The sequence below is a fragment of the Cynoglossus semilaevis genome, unplaced genomic scaffold, assembly GCF_000523025.1.
Source record: "Cynoglossus semilaevis isolate Cse_v1.0 unplaced genomic scaffold, Cse_v1.0 scaffold1563, whole genome shotgun sequence".
Classification (NCBI taxonomy): domain Eukaryota; kingdom Metazoa; phylum Chordata; class Actinopteri; order Pleuronectiformes; family Cynoglossidae; genus Cynoglossus; species Cynoglossus semilaevis.
In genome coordinates this window covers 92,911-109,474 of record NW_007585132.1, presented here as the reverse complement: position 1 = coordinate 109,474, position 16,564 = coordinate 92,911, and the positions used below count along the sequence as shown (strand labels likewise).

General features: G+C 38.7%; 2 protein-coding genes across 3 annotated transcripts; one reads left to right on the top strand and one right to left on the bottom strand.

Moving 5' to 3' along the window:
• Positions 1 to 1,572: 1,572 nt before the first annotated feature.
• Positions 1,573 to 6,352, bottom strand: kctd2 (potassium channel tetramerization domain containing 2). Its single transcript, XM_008337599.3, has 6 exons — positions 5,576 to 6,352; positions 5,233 to 5,341; positions 4,859 to 4,950; positions 4,647 to 4,742; positions 4,316 to 4,441; positions 1,573 to 4,202 (listed from the first exon to the last, which is right to left on the bottom strand). Exons 1-6 carry the CDS (start codon positions 5,936 to 5,938, stop codon positions 4,173 to 4,175), a joined length of 816 nt encoding a protein of 271 aa, XP_008335821.1. The 5' UTR covers positions 5,939 to 6,352; the 3' UTR covers positions 1,573 to 4,172.
• Positions 6,353 to 6,882: 530 nt separating this feature from the next.
• tubgcp2 (tubulin gamma complex component 2) lies at positions 6,883 to 16,444 on the top strand. Of its 2 annotated transcripts, XM_008337597.3 has the most exons (18): positions 6,883 to 7,006; positions 7,410 to 7,570; positions 8,348 to 8,476; positions 8,763 to 8,939; positions 9,068 to 9,227; positions 9,553 to 9,760; positions 9,832 to 10,031; positions 10,438 to 10,627; positions 10,731 to 10,876; positions 10,970 to 11,150; positions 11,296 to 11,476; positions 12,880 to 13,052; positions 13,886 to 14,014; positions 14,108 to 14,228; positions 14,328 to 14,471; positions 15,048 to 15,164; positions 15,264 to 15,427; positions 16,043 to 16,444. In XM_008337597.3, the coding sequence occupies exons 2-18, from the start codon at positions 7,421 to 7,423 to the stop codon at positions 16,116 to 16,118; spliced, it is 2,646 nt and encodes an 881-aa protein (XP_008335819.1). In that variant the 5' UTR covers positions 6,883 to 7,006; positions 7,410 to 7,420; the 3' UTR covers positions 16,119 to 16,444. The 2 variants fall into 2 exon arrangements, with proteins under 2 accessions (XP_008335819.1, XP_008335820.1); XM_008337598.3 differs by lacking the exons at positions 6,883 to 7,006; positions 7,410 to 7,570 and adding an exon at positions 7,596 to 8,055.
• Positions 16,445 to 16,564: the final 120 nt, after the last annotated feature.

Genomic DNA, 16,564 nt, shown 5'->3' with positions numbered 1-16,564 from the left:
CGAAGAAAAGAAAGAAAAATCAACAAGGCAACAGAACATGTAAGTAGAGAACATGTTTGGTCGTAGACCAACTGTAGACCATGTTAATTCTACACCTACCAACCACAGGACCATGCCCTTTTTTTATTCCGCTGCCACCATGCATCAAATACACTTTGCACTAACACAGAGGTCAGACAAAATCCAGTACACAGCACCATAATCTCAATGCATGCTCTTCTGTTTTCACGTGCCCAATTAACAGATATATATATATATATACATATATATATATTTATACTGTTTATATATATATGCTTTTTGCAGATTTGTTAACATTGCACATCACCTGTAGATTAGCTAGTGCATCTTAAAGTAAAAACTAAAAGTTATATTTGCTTTTTGTCTTTTAAAATATTTGCTTGAGTCGACAATTATTATATTCACATTGAAAATATATAAACATCAGTGGTTCCCAACCTTTTTTGGCTTCTTAACAAAGTAAATTGAAAAAAAAGAACAGAGTCGCAGACTGTGATCCTTTACATGTTCAACAAGTTTGAAACCTCCCAATCAAGAGGGTTTTGCATCTCTTGAAAAAGAACAATCAAGGCTTCTTGGTCAGAAACATCTTAAAGAAACACAGTATTTAAGTCTTACTTAAGATGCTTAAAATGTCTCAAGAATTTTTTTTTAAATGCCTGACAAAGGAAATGACCTAGACAACTAAGAATTGTCTCAAAATGTATGTATTAGAAAATGCAACTTTATAAATTTAGTACACGTAAAAACACCATCTGGTTAATAGAGATACTGTACTTAATGTACTTTGGTAAATTGACACCAACACAGAGGACTGTGAGGGAATAATAAATGTCTGTACAAAATTAATTCCACCTTAAAGACCTGTTTCTGTTATAAATAAAAGAATATTATTCCTTATCTCATTTCTGCCAATAGACATGAAAGATAGAATTATTTTAGCTAATTTTTAATTAATGGTCCTTTAAAGAACTTTGGCCACAAAAGCAGCTCTGTAGCTCGTCTGTTTGGATCTCTTCTTCTTCTTTTTCTTTCAATGTTAGTATTTAACTCCAATGCATTTTCCCTGATATACTACTACACTAAGAAATAACCAAGTCTTCAAAGATCATTCGTATCAATAGACAATGTCAGCTAATAACACACATTGCAGAATTAATAATTACATTTTTTTCTCAGGTTGCAAAGCATCCTAAGGATGGGAACCACTGAACAACACGACCAAGGTTACAATGAAACTGGGTTCACAATGGTGACAGATACATCATAAGTGCTTTAAATGGAATCAGATGAAACAGCTTTAGCATGCAACCAAAGGATAAGATGAGGCCAAATAAATATTCAGTTTGTACCTCAATTGATTTCTGATTACAAGTGCACTGCTGGAGGTTTTTACTAAGATAGGAGGAGGAGCGAAACTGCTTCCCCAGCACTCACAGCTGCTGGAAGCACAATACAAATCAAAGTGTTTACAGCAGAGACAATCACAAGTTTGAATCTGTAGGAGTGTAAGGGATTGTGTTTGGATTTGGCTCAATGCAATGGCACAAAAAAGGTCACTCGTTTTTAATTTTATAGAAAGAGGATAGTTGGTTTGTTTGGCTTGGCTCTCAATAAAACACCAACAAGTGAAACCAAGCTTTAAACCGCATTAATCATCTCTCCTCAGGCAGATGCCGCATGGATTTTTTTTAAGGTATGAGAGGCGCCTCATGAAAGGATAGGGGCTACAACTGTGCACAACACAGGTCAAAGGCACAACACTGGACACAGACAAGAGGAAACAACAACCAAGGTGCTTTGTGAAGGTCCAGAGAACAACAAGGAAGGGGGAAAATTGCTCCTGAATGCAATATTGGAAATATTTAGCAGCACACACACAAGCACACAACTCCTTGAGGAGAATATAACTGCACGGCACACGCTTGAGGTCAAATAATAATAATAATAAAAAAAAACAGTAATAAGAAAGAAACAGTCAGGGAGCACAACAACAGCTATGGTACTTTTTCTTTAGCCTATAAATGCATTGTTTGATCATGCTTGATATAATGTAACTGCATCAAATATTTTTACAAAGGGCGGCACGTCGATGAGGTGAAACGTCACTCAAACCCTTAAACTTAATCACTTAAACCCTAACTGAGAGAAATCTCATCATCTCAGCTACATATGCACAGCTCTTGATGCAAACATGGCTTACATGTTACATTAAGTTACTCATGGACAAGTTCTATGTTGTAAAATTTTAACACTACCTAAGTTGAGACAGTTCAGAAGCCTGGTTACAACCTAGACTTAGCAAATAGATGTTGACGACTCAATTAGTGTTATTCCATGCTAGATGATGCCCAAATAAAAGTGTCACACGAGCCAGACCTGGGCCACAAACATCATCCTGTATGATGAAAACGGCAATGACTAACTTCATGTATAGCATGTTTTCAGAGAAACACTTAAGCCAGGTTTGTCTTTCTGCTGCAGGATAAAGTTCTGTTCCATTTCAAACAAAAGCTGGGTGTTCAAACTATCTGCCAGGTTCACTGACAATCTGAACTCTTCAGCTGAGGATCCTGTGGGCTTGGAAAATAAGGAGAAAACCCGTTTGCACTACAGCTGCTACAAAGTGCTGCAGAATGCAAGGAAACACAGTCATGTTGGTATAAAAATTGAAGAGTAGCAGCAGTGGTAGCTGCAAAGTGACTGAAAACGAGTGTGAAAAGAGCAAAAAGCCATGGAGAGGAGAGAGTGTTTTGGAGTTTTTGAGGCAGCTCACAGACCGGCTACAGAGATATTTCCCCGCCACGTTGCACGTTTCTGAACAAACAGAAATAACACTGAGTAATTTTCTTTGTCCCCAGTTACAATTTTAAGATATGCAAGATATCAAAGTAGGATATTTAAGTGAAAACATAGTAAGAACCTTTTTTTTCCTGTGGAACACTACAGTAAACGTGCAGCTGAAAGAAATCGTGATACTGTATTTCAGTCATAGACAGAAAGCAGAGGCACTGCATACAAAATCTCTCACCCATGTCAGAGGTTGAGGAAAGGAAAACTGATATTTCTCTTTTTAAATAAACTCCTCCACCACATTGTGTGAAAAAAATGACAACTATGATCCACAAATCAAAAATTACACCATTTGCATTCAGATTCTCATAATTTCTTCATGAAGCCTATATGGAGTTATATAAATCCCTCACATGCCTTGATATTTTGTACATACTATAAGTGTAGTCTTTTTTTAATCAATTGTTTTGTTTTGAGATAGAACATCACAGAATTTGTTCCATGTGAGAAGAAATCAATTTAAACTTGAAGACAGCCAACAAGAGGAAAGGAGGCGCCAGAATTGTTAAAACAAGATGTATGTGTATGTGAGTGTGTGTTTTACATGAGTGAACGAGTGATCAGTGATCACTCATTTGAGCTGATTCTCAAATCTGGCAAGAGTAGAGGAAATGTCACAGCACAGTGGCTCATAGAGAGCATTTGGACTCTGTGTGGGGCTGCCTTGAAATGATCCCCCTTATCCACCAACCTCTGGACCTCCTGGCTCAGCTGAGGAGTCTGGGAGCGCAGAGATGCAGACAGCCAGATACAAGAGCCACAGTTAGAGAGCCTGCACCAGGATCAGATTTATGTAAAGAAGGAGGCTCATTCAATGACAATGTGTTTGTCACTTTGCATTCTTTGAGAGTCCTGAGGAGGTTTCCACTAAATCCACAAAGCCACGTGTCTAGAGTGGGCGAAATCACTGTCAGCTGAACTGAAAATAAAAGAAATGCAGACGACCAAGAGGGAAGTGTAACAGCTTTGTGCTGGGGTTCCACCAACTCAGCCATGTCAATGACCAAAAGAAAACCATCATGCAAATTGTGTTAAACTCCTCACAAGGCTTCAAAGGAGCAGAGGAAAAAAGAAAAGTCAGATTTGTGTTGAAGAGCTGCAGGAGAAGGCTTATAATGGAGAGCCCCGCCACTATGGACAGGAACACCAATGGAGTCAAGAGGAAGGGTGAATGGGAAAGGTTGGTTGGATAATGACCACAATAATGTTTTTTGTGATGGCAGGCAGGTGTAGGTAAGGGCGTAAACTCATGAAAAATGTTCAGGGCGTTGTTTTCAACTTAAGGTGTGGTTAACTTTTCACATCCTTGAACCTCGTTCCTGGAGAATCTGGAAGAAAAGGGAATAATAAAACAAAGCCAAGCAAATCCAACTAAGGCTCAACAAGATTCTTAGGCTAAAGTCACACTGCTCCATTTCAATTTGCAACACAGGTCACTCACCTTGGCCTTTTCAGTAGGTTCGATGACAATACCGTTAGTGGAGTTGTTGAGTTCCCGAGAAACCACACATAAAAACTCAGCTTGGTCTTCATTGCCGTAGTTATATGAAGAGCCAATGCTTATGAGCTACATAAACAAGGAACAGGCAGTGTCAGTCATTTTTGAATAAAATGGTACTACAATGTTTTCTCTTAATGTTTTGTAATCTTAAATTCTTTGTCTGTGCCTCCAAGAAATTAGTTGAAAAAAAAAAACTTTAGAGAAACTACAACAGAAACATAAATATAACTACGGGATGCTTTGCTCTATTTTGTATTGTATTTTCCTTCACCTGCTCAAACTTCCAACCATCTGACATGGTTGACACCATCTGTGTGAGTTCCTCCTCTTGGCACTGCAGTACTCGATACACATGCTTCACAGGGCCCTGACGTACACAAAGACACAGTTCATTTGTACCATAAATGTATATTAGGTACCATTACACTAAAACAAAGATTGGATTTGGAATTTATCTGACAATTCTACTCCTTCCAAATGTACCTGAGATGTCCGGTTCTCATTGTCGCGTATCCTCTCTTTCACCAGCCTGACTAGTGATGCAATGTTGTAGAACTCGGCTTCTTCAAGAACTCCTAAAAAAGAGAAATATTATACCTTATTGCACATGTCTTCAATGTATTGAAGTTGGATATTGAGGCGAATGGCGAATGTATTCATGATGTTATTTAGAACGTTCAATGTTTAATATTTCTAAAACATATAGCTATATAAAAATCTGTTCAATCGACCAGAAATCTGACAGCAGCCCTGCAGCTTTGTTGTTGATCCCATTACTGAATATAACATTATATATAATATTATATATATTATATAATATTAGCATTCGTTTAATGTTGGGTCTTTGTTGACTTTACCTTCTTCAGCCAGGTTTTTGTCCATGATCAGTTTTCCATGTCGGAGGTAATTTAGGATTGGCCCAAAGTATGTAGGGTCCCTGTCGATCAGGTACGCTCCTGTTTCATCCTGTAATAACAATTCATTTTACTTAATATATTCAATATAAATCCCAGTAAAAAGCTGTTGAAATGTCACATCTACTACAAGTAGATCTACTAATCTATTAATATCTACTAATAGTGCCTACTATTTAGTTGTAATACATTAGGACGCTTATCTGTTTACTGTTGGAAGTCAAGGTGGATCTAGAATTAGAGTAATTTAAATAGATCTGGACCATTTATAAGAGTATTGACTCACTTTGTCGGAATCCAGGTCCGGGTCTTCCTGACACAGTCGAAACAAGAAGGACTTAGGGTCCCTGCATAACGTCTGCTTGGTCGTGATAAAGTAGGTCCCACCGACATTGAGTCGAACCCAGCGTGAGCCCGGCTTGTCACCCGGTTCTGACGGCGATCCCGGGTTACTCTTCCCTGGGAAACCGAACACCGAGCGTCCTGCACCGCTGCAACCGCTCGACACCGCTCCGGGACTAAGCTGGCTGCTGCGAACAGGAACCATGAGTGTGGGCGAAGCAAGGCGCACGGAGCCGCGGACGTCACGGTGCTCCGGCTGGTCTATGGGGCCAGTACCGCTCGGTTCCACGACATGCAGTTCTGCCATGTTTCTTTTCCTTTTTCTTCTTCACCAGTCAAACACTCAATAACTGCACTAATAGCTAACAGCACACTGCGGGGAAACAGCCCCCTTTCCACCAAATAGTAAACACTGCGAGCTTATTTTTCTCCGACGGACAGGCTTTCATCGGGGCGTTGCTGCTCACACTCGACAGCCTTTACCTCCACACGCGAAAAGACGAGTATCTGATAATATTACAACATGAGAGATGTTGCAAGCATTACGTTTAATATTTTTTTCTCAACAAATATTGCTCATTCTTGTCTATTCAAACGTTAATCACAGAAACATAATGCTTCCGGGCTGTGACGTTATTATTGTTTACTTCCGTCATGTCATGGAGTTTCAAAATAAAATGTGTTCAAGCTGTAGAATACTAACGCTTTACGTCTGATCAATAGACGAATATAACGAGTTCAGATATCGAAATAATGGGGTTGAGCACTAGATTTGTTTAAAATTAATTTAAGATGTATTTTTTAATTTGCTTGTAAAAATGTAAAGTAAATATATATGTAGTACATATATAAAGTAATATAAAGTATAGTTAGGTGAAATCTAACAAGTTTACAAAAGAGCAATAAATGGCCATGATGATAAACTGATAAACAAATTTACAATTAAAGATTACCTCAAGCTGTTGAATATATGTCAATAATTATAACATGGGACAATATCCATTGAAAGACTATATAATATAACGAAGTTGGCAAAGAAAAACGTAATTACAGACAACTGAATATCATATCACATAAATGTTCAAAGGGTTTTGCATTGAAGATGTTTGAAAAAAGTTGTACAGTATATACACAATTGTTTTAGTATCCTGCAAACCTAACGTTTGTATGTTTTATGGTTACTTTTCACGTATTCACAAGTCTAACGAAGCTTTTTTTTATTTGCCACATACACTGTGGGGGCAGTGTTGCAATGTAAGGACATCGAAAACGACAGGCACCACTACTAAAGAAGAGTTTGACTAGTAGCAGGCGCGCTGTCTCATCTCTGATACAGTTTACACTGATGTTGTGTTTGTTGTCACATTGCTGACAGGTTAGTGCTCAGACGCGGATTTGTTATGTTATAACACGTGCAATTACTGAAGAACAGTATTTTTGCACTTGAACGATATGCGTCGTTCTGAAATACTTAGCTCGTTAGCATCATCCAGGCTCGTTTACCTCAAATGATTTAGGCTAGTTAGCCTGATAGCAACAAATAAGAATTGTTTACTCTTTTTTGCGGTAACGACAGTGTAATTAGTGCACGCATATATGTATGTATGTATACAACTAATTACAGCATACAGAATGTACAACTAAAGGCTACCAGGTCTATTGCTAATTTTGATAGCGTTTCTATTGACAATACTTTAATCATTAATTATCACTTATCATTTGTTTTTAACAGCTTGTTAACAAAATGTTACAATAATTTACTTATGTTGTTCTTTCAGCTGCTTGAGCCATGAGTGAGTATAAGATTCATCATGACGTAAACGAATTGCTCAGCCTACTTCATGTCCGAGGAGGTGATGGAGCTGAAGGTTACATTGACTTACTGCAGAAACACAGGACTCCTTATGTCACCACGACTGTCTCTGCTCACAGTGCAAAGGTTGGCAATTTTCTTTTCGCAATATTTGTACAATCCTTAAAACACAAGACATTTGTGACAGTAGAAATTATTGATGTGACATTTCTGGAATTAAATGAGTAGGGAAAAAATCCTACTGCAAATGAATAATCTCAGTCTACAACGTCTGACTGCCTCACGTTCAAAGAATTCCAATTCATAAGAGAAGCAATGAATACGAAGAAACCTTTGATACTTTGAAGTGTAGTATCCAAGAAAAATGCAATGTATAGGCGTTTTGATACTCTAATCTACACTGCAGTGTACAAGAGCAGGAATCTAGTATTATAAATGCTTTTTTTTTTACTAGAAAGATAAAGTTCACACCAAGACTAAATGCATTCTATACAGAGTGGATGTAACCTGGCAGTAATGTTATTATTTGTGTTTCAACACTAATAATAATTAACTTACGAGACGGTGAGCTCAAAGGGAACATGAAGAAGTGGCGTCCTCGAACCAGCGTGGTGAGTGGAAGACCTTACAGGATGTGTCCATCTATAAAGTCTGAAGAAGCCAGGAGTTATCGCACCTAAAATGTATCAAGTGTCCATTGACAAACATAAACATGACATACAAAATAAAATGAGGAAAAATACTTACTAGTCCTTAAGTGGTAACCAGTTAAAAAACAAACAGGTGAATGATTCTAACCCTTTAAGTAAACAGAATCTTGTGAGTTAACAAACAGGACAGTGGAGTTTGTGTGCCTTTTGTCATACCATTATGTTTTTAAATGCGGAACATTTTTTATTTAAGGTCAAATTGGCAGAGTTCTCTGATACTCCTGAAGACTTCCTGAGAAAGTATGAAGAGCTGAAGTCCAAAAATGTCCGAAACCTCGACCCTTTGGTCTATTTGCTCTCCAAACTCTGCGAGGATAAAGAGGTAATCAAGCACATAATGGAAAAATATACATAACTTTTCACGCACAGTAATTACATATAAAGTGTTAAAAAGGTACTAAATAAGAGATGTTTTGATGTAGCAAAGGTAAAGTAAAATATATAGTAATAGTAATTAGTGTGATGTTTTGAGACCTGACCCTCTCACAGAAAATTTTGAAGCAAGCATAAATGGATTGTAAAACATTAATATAATGTACCAACCAAAGTGGTGCATTTAGCTCAACATGAAACCAAAACATGTATTTATTTAGAATATTTTTCTGCAGACGCTTCAGTGTCTGCAGCAGAATGCCAAAGAAAGAGCAGATTCATCAGCAAACACAACATCCACAACCACAGCCAGTTACACTCTGCCTCAGACCACCACCAAGATATCAATGCAGGAACTGGAGGAGCTGCGGAAGAAGCTCGGCAATGTTACAGCCAGCTCCAGTGCTCCACTGGTTAGTATTTTATTCTCAGATCCAGTGACATTTAAAACTTACTGTTAACTTGAGAAAACAAAATAAACAAAAGGCATCCATAAAACCATACACTGTAATCAATGCATCCTGTTATTCACTGCCTGTAGCCTGCTGAAGTAACAAGGAAGATGTTGAGAGACAAGCACAACAAGAAAAACCCTACCCAGCCCATTCCTGTGTTTCCTAACTGGGTCTACGACCGTCCTGCTCTCCTTGGTGACTTTATCACCAGCCCCAACCCTCCAGGAGATCCAAATGTGCCCGTTGGTGAGATATTTGCAAAAGTACACAATTTATCAATGCTGTTCGCACACTTCAGAAATTAAGGGGTACAGCAAATGAGGGTACAGCAACACAGAGATTACAATTATTACTTTGGCAACAGTATAATTAAGCAGCCTGATCCCTGATCTGATGTCATGGTGAAATCCAGCAGTTACAAAGGTAAAGATTTTTTCCCAAACAAATGCACTACCAAGTGTTCACAATGCAGAGGTTTGATAAAACAAAGCTCAGGATTTAACATGTAATAAGAAAGTATAGTGTAAAATTTCATGGCGTTATTGTTGGTCCTAATAACACATGCCCTCAGGTACAATGCCCTTGGCTGCTCAAGAACAAACTCTGGTGGAAGATCTGCTCTTTGTCCTGATTGGAGTTGATGGCAGAGACATTACAGCTCAGCCTGTCCTGGGGAGACAGAACCGCTCCTTCATTGTTGATTCAACACTGGACCTCTCTGTCAAAGAGCTGGTTAACAGAATACTACCAGTGGCTTCATATTACTCCACTGTGACACGGTGAGTGTATAAAATGCTCTCTTTAGTTTGTTACTGTGCTATTAAAAACACTATTAAACTGTGTGCCTCAGTTTTATCGAGGAGAAGTCATCCTTTGAGTATGGCCAGGTGAACCACGCTCTCACTGCTGCAATGAGAACTCTAATGAAGGAATACCTGATCCTGGTCACTCAGCTGGAACACCTCCAGCGACAGGGCCTGCTGTCTCTGCAGAAGCTGTGGTTCTATATTCAGCCCACCATGAGGACCATGGAGATACTAGCATCTATTGGTACCAAATATTTTATTATCTTTATAGAATGTTTTGGCACTGAAATTAAATGAATTTCTAAGTAACATTATTGTCATTTGTAGTTAGTTTTTAGCTGTATTTTCAATATAAACACTCATAGAAAAAAATGTTACAATGTTACATGAAAGTTTTAAGCCAATATTTTTCCCAATATTGGCATAAAACTGAAGGACAGTGAGACACTTCAGCTTCTCTTTGAACGATAGCTCCTCATTTAAACCACTAGAGGGCTGCGTAACCTAGGTTTTTGTTTCGGCTTAGAAAGCACAATTTTTGTCTGTCTCTCTCCTGTTGATTCCTCAACAGTTTAGAGAGTGTAGTTTGTTTATTATTTAACAAATACCTTTAGAAAATGAAATAAATTTTATTCCATTACTTTTTTCAGCATCCTCGCTGGATAAAGGAGAGTGTATGGGTGGGTCAACACTGAGTCTCCTGCATGATCGAACATTCAACTACACTGGAGATAGCCAGGCTCAGGAACTGTGTCTTTACCTCACCAAAGCAGCCAGTGTCCCTTACTTTGAAATACTAGAGAAGTGGATCTATAGGGGAATCATCAAAGATCCATACAGGTGCACCCCTATCAGGAGCAATCCATGAACGATGAAGTACCATGAAATGAAATGATGAAATACCAGTGAGTCGGCCTGATTTACATATACTGTGTACCTGCAGTGAGTTCATGGTGGAGGAGCACGAGCTGCAGAAGGAGAAGATTCAGGAAGACTACAATGACAAGTACTGGGACCAGAGATACACCATTGTACAGCACCGTATTCCCTCTTTTTTACAGAAAATGGCAGACAAAATATTAAGTACAGGTAAAGCCCTAAATGCAGAACAACACTCCAGAGTTCAGATGGGACAAGAAAGTTTTTTTTTTGTTTTTTTTTTATGTCTAAAATCTTTTTTAGGCAAATACCTCAATGTGGTACGGGAGTGTGGTCGAGATGTGACGTGCCCAGATGCTAAGGAGGTTCTGTACACTTTAAAGGAACGGGCCTACGTGGAGCAGATAGAAAAGGCCTACAACTATGCCAGCAAAGTTCTGCTGGACTTCCTTATGGAAGAAAAGGAGCTGGTGTCACGCCTGAGGTAAATAATCCTGATTTATTTATTAGGCTGTCAAAATAAATGCAGTAGTCATAGTAAATCATTATTGGCTCTGTATACTAGGGATGTCTGATATTAACTGATTTTCTACTTCCTTTTTGGTGCGGGTGGGGGGGATTCCACACAGATCCATTAAACACTACTTTTTGATGGACAAAGGTGATTTCTTTGTACACTTCATGGACCTGACAGAGGAGGAGCTCAAAAAGCCAGTGGACGATATTGTTCCTCCCAGGTTGGAGGCCCTGCTGGAGCTCGCTCTAAGAATGAGCACAGCCAACACTGATCCTTTCAAAGATGACCTCAAGGTAGGTGTTTTTTAGTTAACTGATAAGAATTAGCAGTAAAGATTGCCTGCAAAACTACTTGTTGATGCTAGTGTCTAAACAGCCAATTGAGTCGCAGCAACAGTAAAAAAGGTGATAAAAATGATACTGTTATGTTATGCTGTGTTCGCCCCCAACTGTCTGAGATCAGAAGACTGTGGTTTGAATCTATGGTTATTTCAGTTATATAAGCTCTGTAATTTACCTAAGCATAAACTCTATGCTTATCATTATTTTCATTAATTTCACTGGTGGCGATTTTCTAATCACAAACAGCCCAACTGTTAACTTCAATGTGATTGCACTGTTTGTTTACTGTACTGCTGTATGTGTGTAGTAAAGCTGCCCCTACAGCCATATTACCTTAGGAAAGGTTTTACTCTCTGATGTATTGTAGTTCTGTTTTTATGGTACGTTTGTCACTGCATCTCAAGTGTATCTACATGATTTATGTGTAATATTCACTTATACTTTCCCACAAACAGGCAGAGAGTGAGTGCACAAGTATTGCATGCTCCCTCCTGTATGTGCTGTTTTTGCCTAGGACTATTTGGTCTATTCTTTCCAGTTATTCTGTTTTTTTGATGGACAATACTTTAAAATAAGAACAAAAATGAGCTTCTTGACATATCTACAAATAAAGCAAAGACAGACCATTATTTCATGTGTTGCGTGTTGTTAAGAAGCTCCTTTAATGTCAGAGTCACAAGTGTTTGTAACCTCACGATAAGGTCAAACCTAACAACGGGCCTCATTTACTAATGTTCCTCTAGTGTCTTGATGTTGGTCAGTTCAAGAAACAAAGGGAAAAAAGTTTACACATATGACTCTTTTTGTAGAAATCAGTGTTGGTGGATATCTGAGTCTGTGCAGAAACTGTATTTAGAGGCACCTAATCTTTCTAGTATGTGAAAATTCTAATGTAAAAGAACATGTTTTTCAAGCAAACCAACCAAGGTTTTGCTGGCCTCAACTCCATCTGAGAAAGTTTAGAATTTGTTTCCAGAGTAGGAACAAATCCCTGTCATAAAATATTGATAAAGCACAGATTTGTTTGTATGCACACTATTTTGTCTGTGCAATGATCAAATAAGACCCAGTGTTATTGGTTTGTTAATATGGAAGAATTATTGGCAATCGTTTAGCATTTACGTCATAACGTTCATCAGCTCTGACACATCAGCTCAAGGTCTTGAAATTTTTGAAAAAGCAGAAGTAACAAAGAGCAATGCAAACAGCAAATGGAAATCAACATAGACCTTCTTTTTCTCCATAATTTCACCATCCCTAGCTCCTTGCTCTCATCTTGCTTTGGTCACAGATTTATCTCATGATACTGTGTATTAGTCACGTCTGTTCACAGTGTTACTCTCTTCTTTCCACAGATTGACCTGATGCCTCATGATGTCATCACTCAGCTGCTACGGGTGCTGGCTATCGAGACCAAACAAGAAAAGGCCATAATCAATGCAGAAGCGGCCGATGTGGCCCTCAGTGGACTGGAGGCTTTTTCCTTCGACTACATAGTCAAGTGGCCGCTGTCCCTCATCATCAACAGGTAGAAAAGTGCCAGGATTTTTTAGGTGAAAGAACATTTGTCTAGTTTGTCTTGAATCAAACCCTAACAGACTCAATTTGACTGCAAGAGGCAAAGGACAGAAGAAACCACTTAAGAATAAAAGTTTCAGTCAGGGTAGAACCTCAATCATCTCTTAATGTTGGACTACAAACAACTGGAATGTCCTTGGTTTGCAGGGTTTAGCAGTTTCAACCTATACCATTTCAATCACACAGGAACTGGCATTTTCATCCGCTTATCTGTTACCGGGTCGCGGGGGCAGCAGTCTCCATGACCGCCACTCAAATCACACTGCACCGTACCAACCCCCCTGAACCTTCCTGTGGGTGGTGAGTCCACTGGAAGGTACCAACTGCCCTAACCAGGAGGTGAACCCTGGGGTTCCACACCAATGACAGAGACATTGCCTCTGAACCAAAGTGCCTCAAACTAGTTATAAGACAATAACCTCCTTGTTCAAATAATAACCAACTTTTTTAACCATGTGAGGAGGAGGAGGCTTGTTTTTTTCCCCTTGTGGACCTTTTAAACAAAGGTCTACTTGCCAACCATGGAGTTCCCCCTTGTGGGGTTAACAACTACTTTGGTCATGATTTGGAGACTTTACAACTACACTCATACTGTACTAAGCAAGACTTAAAATATCTAATGTAACTCTGTGCCTTAGAGAATCTGTGTACTGTATGTTTAGACACATGGAATCAGCTGTGTTTGCCTTTTCCAATTGGATTTAAAACTATAATCAATTAAAAAATAATAGCAACTGAATAACAAAAATAGTAAATGTGTTCTGGTTTGGTTTGTGTTCCCAGGAAAGCGTTGACGAGGTACCAAATGTTGTTCAGACACATGTTTTTTTGTAAGCACGTTGAGAGGATGCTGTGTAACGTGTGGATCAGCAACAAGGATTTCAAGCAGTACTCTTTACATTCTGCAAAATGGTGAGCTGTCTTGGTCTTTCATATGATTATTATTTTCTATAAAAGCTGCAAAACAGTCTCTACATGCCTTTAAAAAAACTCCTGTGTTTACAGGTTTGCTGCTGCATTTGCCCTGCGACAGCGCATGCTAAACTTTGTGCAGAACATCCAGTACTACATGATGTTTGAGGTGATCGAGCCCACCTGGCACATCATGGAGAACAACCTGAAGACGGTGCGAACACCTATTTCCCTGAGCTGATCTAAACTGATTGTGGCTACGCTCCTGACTTGATGTTCACAGATTGGTAACAAACTCTGTCTCTTTCTCCAGGCCTCAAACATTGATGATGTGCTCTGCCATCATACCAGCTTCTTGGACAACTGCCTGAAAGACTGTATGCTCACCAATCCCGAGCTTCTGAGGATCTTCTCCAAACTCATGTCTGTCTGCGTCATGTTTACAAACTGCATGCAGGTTTGTTTATACCAAAACTAGTGCTGTCAAAATGTGGTCTTTAATCATGTTCATCAATTTGTGATGAAGTCTGAAATTTTACTGTATTTTAAACATATTGGCAGAATGATATGAATTGTTTATCCAATAATTCCACTGTCAACCACTTAGGGACATAAGTACACATTTGATACAACCGTTACAACCAGTAAAATTTATTTGTATTAGCACAGAACCTCAGGCTTAAAAAACCCTCTCAGCTAAATCATTTTTCTTGACATTCTTACATAATAATAATTCCATCATTCGGATTGGTCACAGAATAAAAACAAACGTACATCGACCTGCTGTTGTCTGTTTCAGCTGTTTACAGACAAGTTTTTTTTTGGTCATTTTTAGGAATGTAGATTTGTTTCAATTAATCATGTTCAGTTACAATCAGAATTAATCATCCACAAGTTTAATCGACCCACAGATAGCCAGTGATTGATCACAATGATAATAATCCTTTCACAGCCCATACTAAAGCTAAAACTAACAGCCGTCATGGAAATCAACATATGAGGTTCTAACTGAATGTCATTTTCACTAATGTAGCGTTTCACTCAGAGTATGAGGTTGGAACGCCTCTCTCTCCAACAAGGAACTATAGATGGAGCTACTACTCAAAACGAACAGGCTGACGAAGCACAGAAGAAGAGGCTACCGACAAAAGTATTTACCGAAATATGACTGAGCTGAAATAAAACTTAATTACTTTATTAAATCCACAGCAACAGCACAGATGTTGAATGCGTACACTTTTTGTTGCAGTTCTTAGCTGGGAATGTGGACACCGTGCAGTCAGACTCTGGATTAGAAGTCACCATCAGCAAGTTTGACAGTAACTTCAGCATGCTGCTGCTAGACCTGCTGGACAAGCTGAGCATCTACAGCACCAATGACTGTGAACACAGCATGATCAGCATCATCTACAGGTAGAGCCTGAGCATAAAACACACTTGCTGACTTATAACAGCATTTTGTTAGGACTACAACAGTGTCACAGTCAGCACTAGGGTGCTGATTCACAATGATTTTATGCTGATATTCACATCGTCACTTGCTACCAAGTGTAGCTGTAACAGATTTAATTAGTTGTCACTAAAGATGTTGATAGAGTGAGCAAATTGATAACAGAGCAACATAAAAACTCTTAAAGCTGAACTGTTCTCCACAGCAACGCATTAACAACATCAAAGATCTTGTATTAGTAAAGAACATTACTCTGAGCTAAAAATAAGTGCGTGTAGTTTTAACACCTACAATTTATTTATTTGAGTGGTTCTCAAACTTGCTCTATTCATAATTCACACAGTCATGCCAAATTGTCCAAAACAACGTGAAGGGCTACATCTCATGACAGCATTTTGAGACACGCTGTTATAGAATAATCAATCAATATTCAATATTCAATATGGTGTACATATGCACCACAGGATGTTTACTAAGTATTCTGTAAATTGTTGTTTTTATGTTCAGTGATAATTTGTCAAAAGTTATGTTTCTATGTAATGGACAAAATTTTGTTTTCAATTTGTGCAATATTACAGACTGGACTTCAATGGATTCTACGCTGAGCGCCTGGAGAGAATGGCAGTGGAGCGGAGTCAGAAGGCAGCTGCGTAGCATGTTACCAAACCTCATCATCTAGCAATAAAGACATGTCCTGTCCTCCTGCCTGTACTACATCAGACCTACTCCAGCCACATGCATTTCCCTTATGCAGACATAGGATGTTAAGACAAAGCAGTGAGAATCTAGTGTGAATACACTATACGCCATTTGAAATGGAAAGTTTGTTCATTGCTTCACGTGTAAACCCTACAAATTGTAACTGTTATGTTAACTGGCCTCTGCAAATGTAAATGATGACACTCCCTAAGGAAGGGTCATTCAACCTGTATAGTGAAAATGTGATTGTAAAGCACTTCATTAAAAAAACTATTTACTGAGTCAAGTTTTTCAGATGTTTGCTTATTACACACTGATGTATCGTTGGCCCTTTTTGTCCTTGTGGCGAACCACTAACTGCTCAACTGCAGACAGTCATTGGCTGTCGCTGATTGAATTAT

Coding starts and splice junctions, on each gene's coding strand:
- tubgcp2 (XM_008337597.3), top strand. CDS start 7,421: ATGAGTGAGTATAAGATTCATCATGACGTAAACGAATTGCTCAGCCTA. Junction 8,940..9,067: donor CCAGCTCCAGTGCTCCACTG/GTTAGTATTTTA, acceptor CACTGCCTGTAG/CCTGCTGAAGTAACAAGGAA. Junction 11,477..12,879: donor CTTTCAAAGATGACCTCAAG/GTAGGTGTTTTT, acceptor TTCTTTCCACAG/ATTGACCTGATGCCTCATGA.
- kctd2 (XM_008337599.3), bottom strand. CDS start 5,938: ATGGCAGAACTGCATGTCGTGGAACCGAGCGGTACTGGCCCCATAGAC. Junction 4,951..5,232: donor CAAAAACCTGGCTGAAGAAG/GTAAAGTCAACA, acceptor TCTCTTTTTTAG/GAGTTCTTGAAGAAGCCGAG. Junction 4,743..4,858: donor ATGAGAACCGGACATCTCAG/GTACATTTGGAA, acceptor TGTGTACGTCAG/GGCCCTGTGAAGCATGTGTA.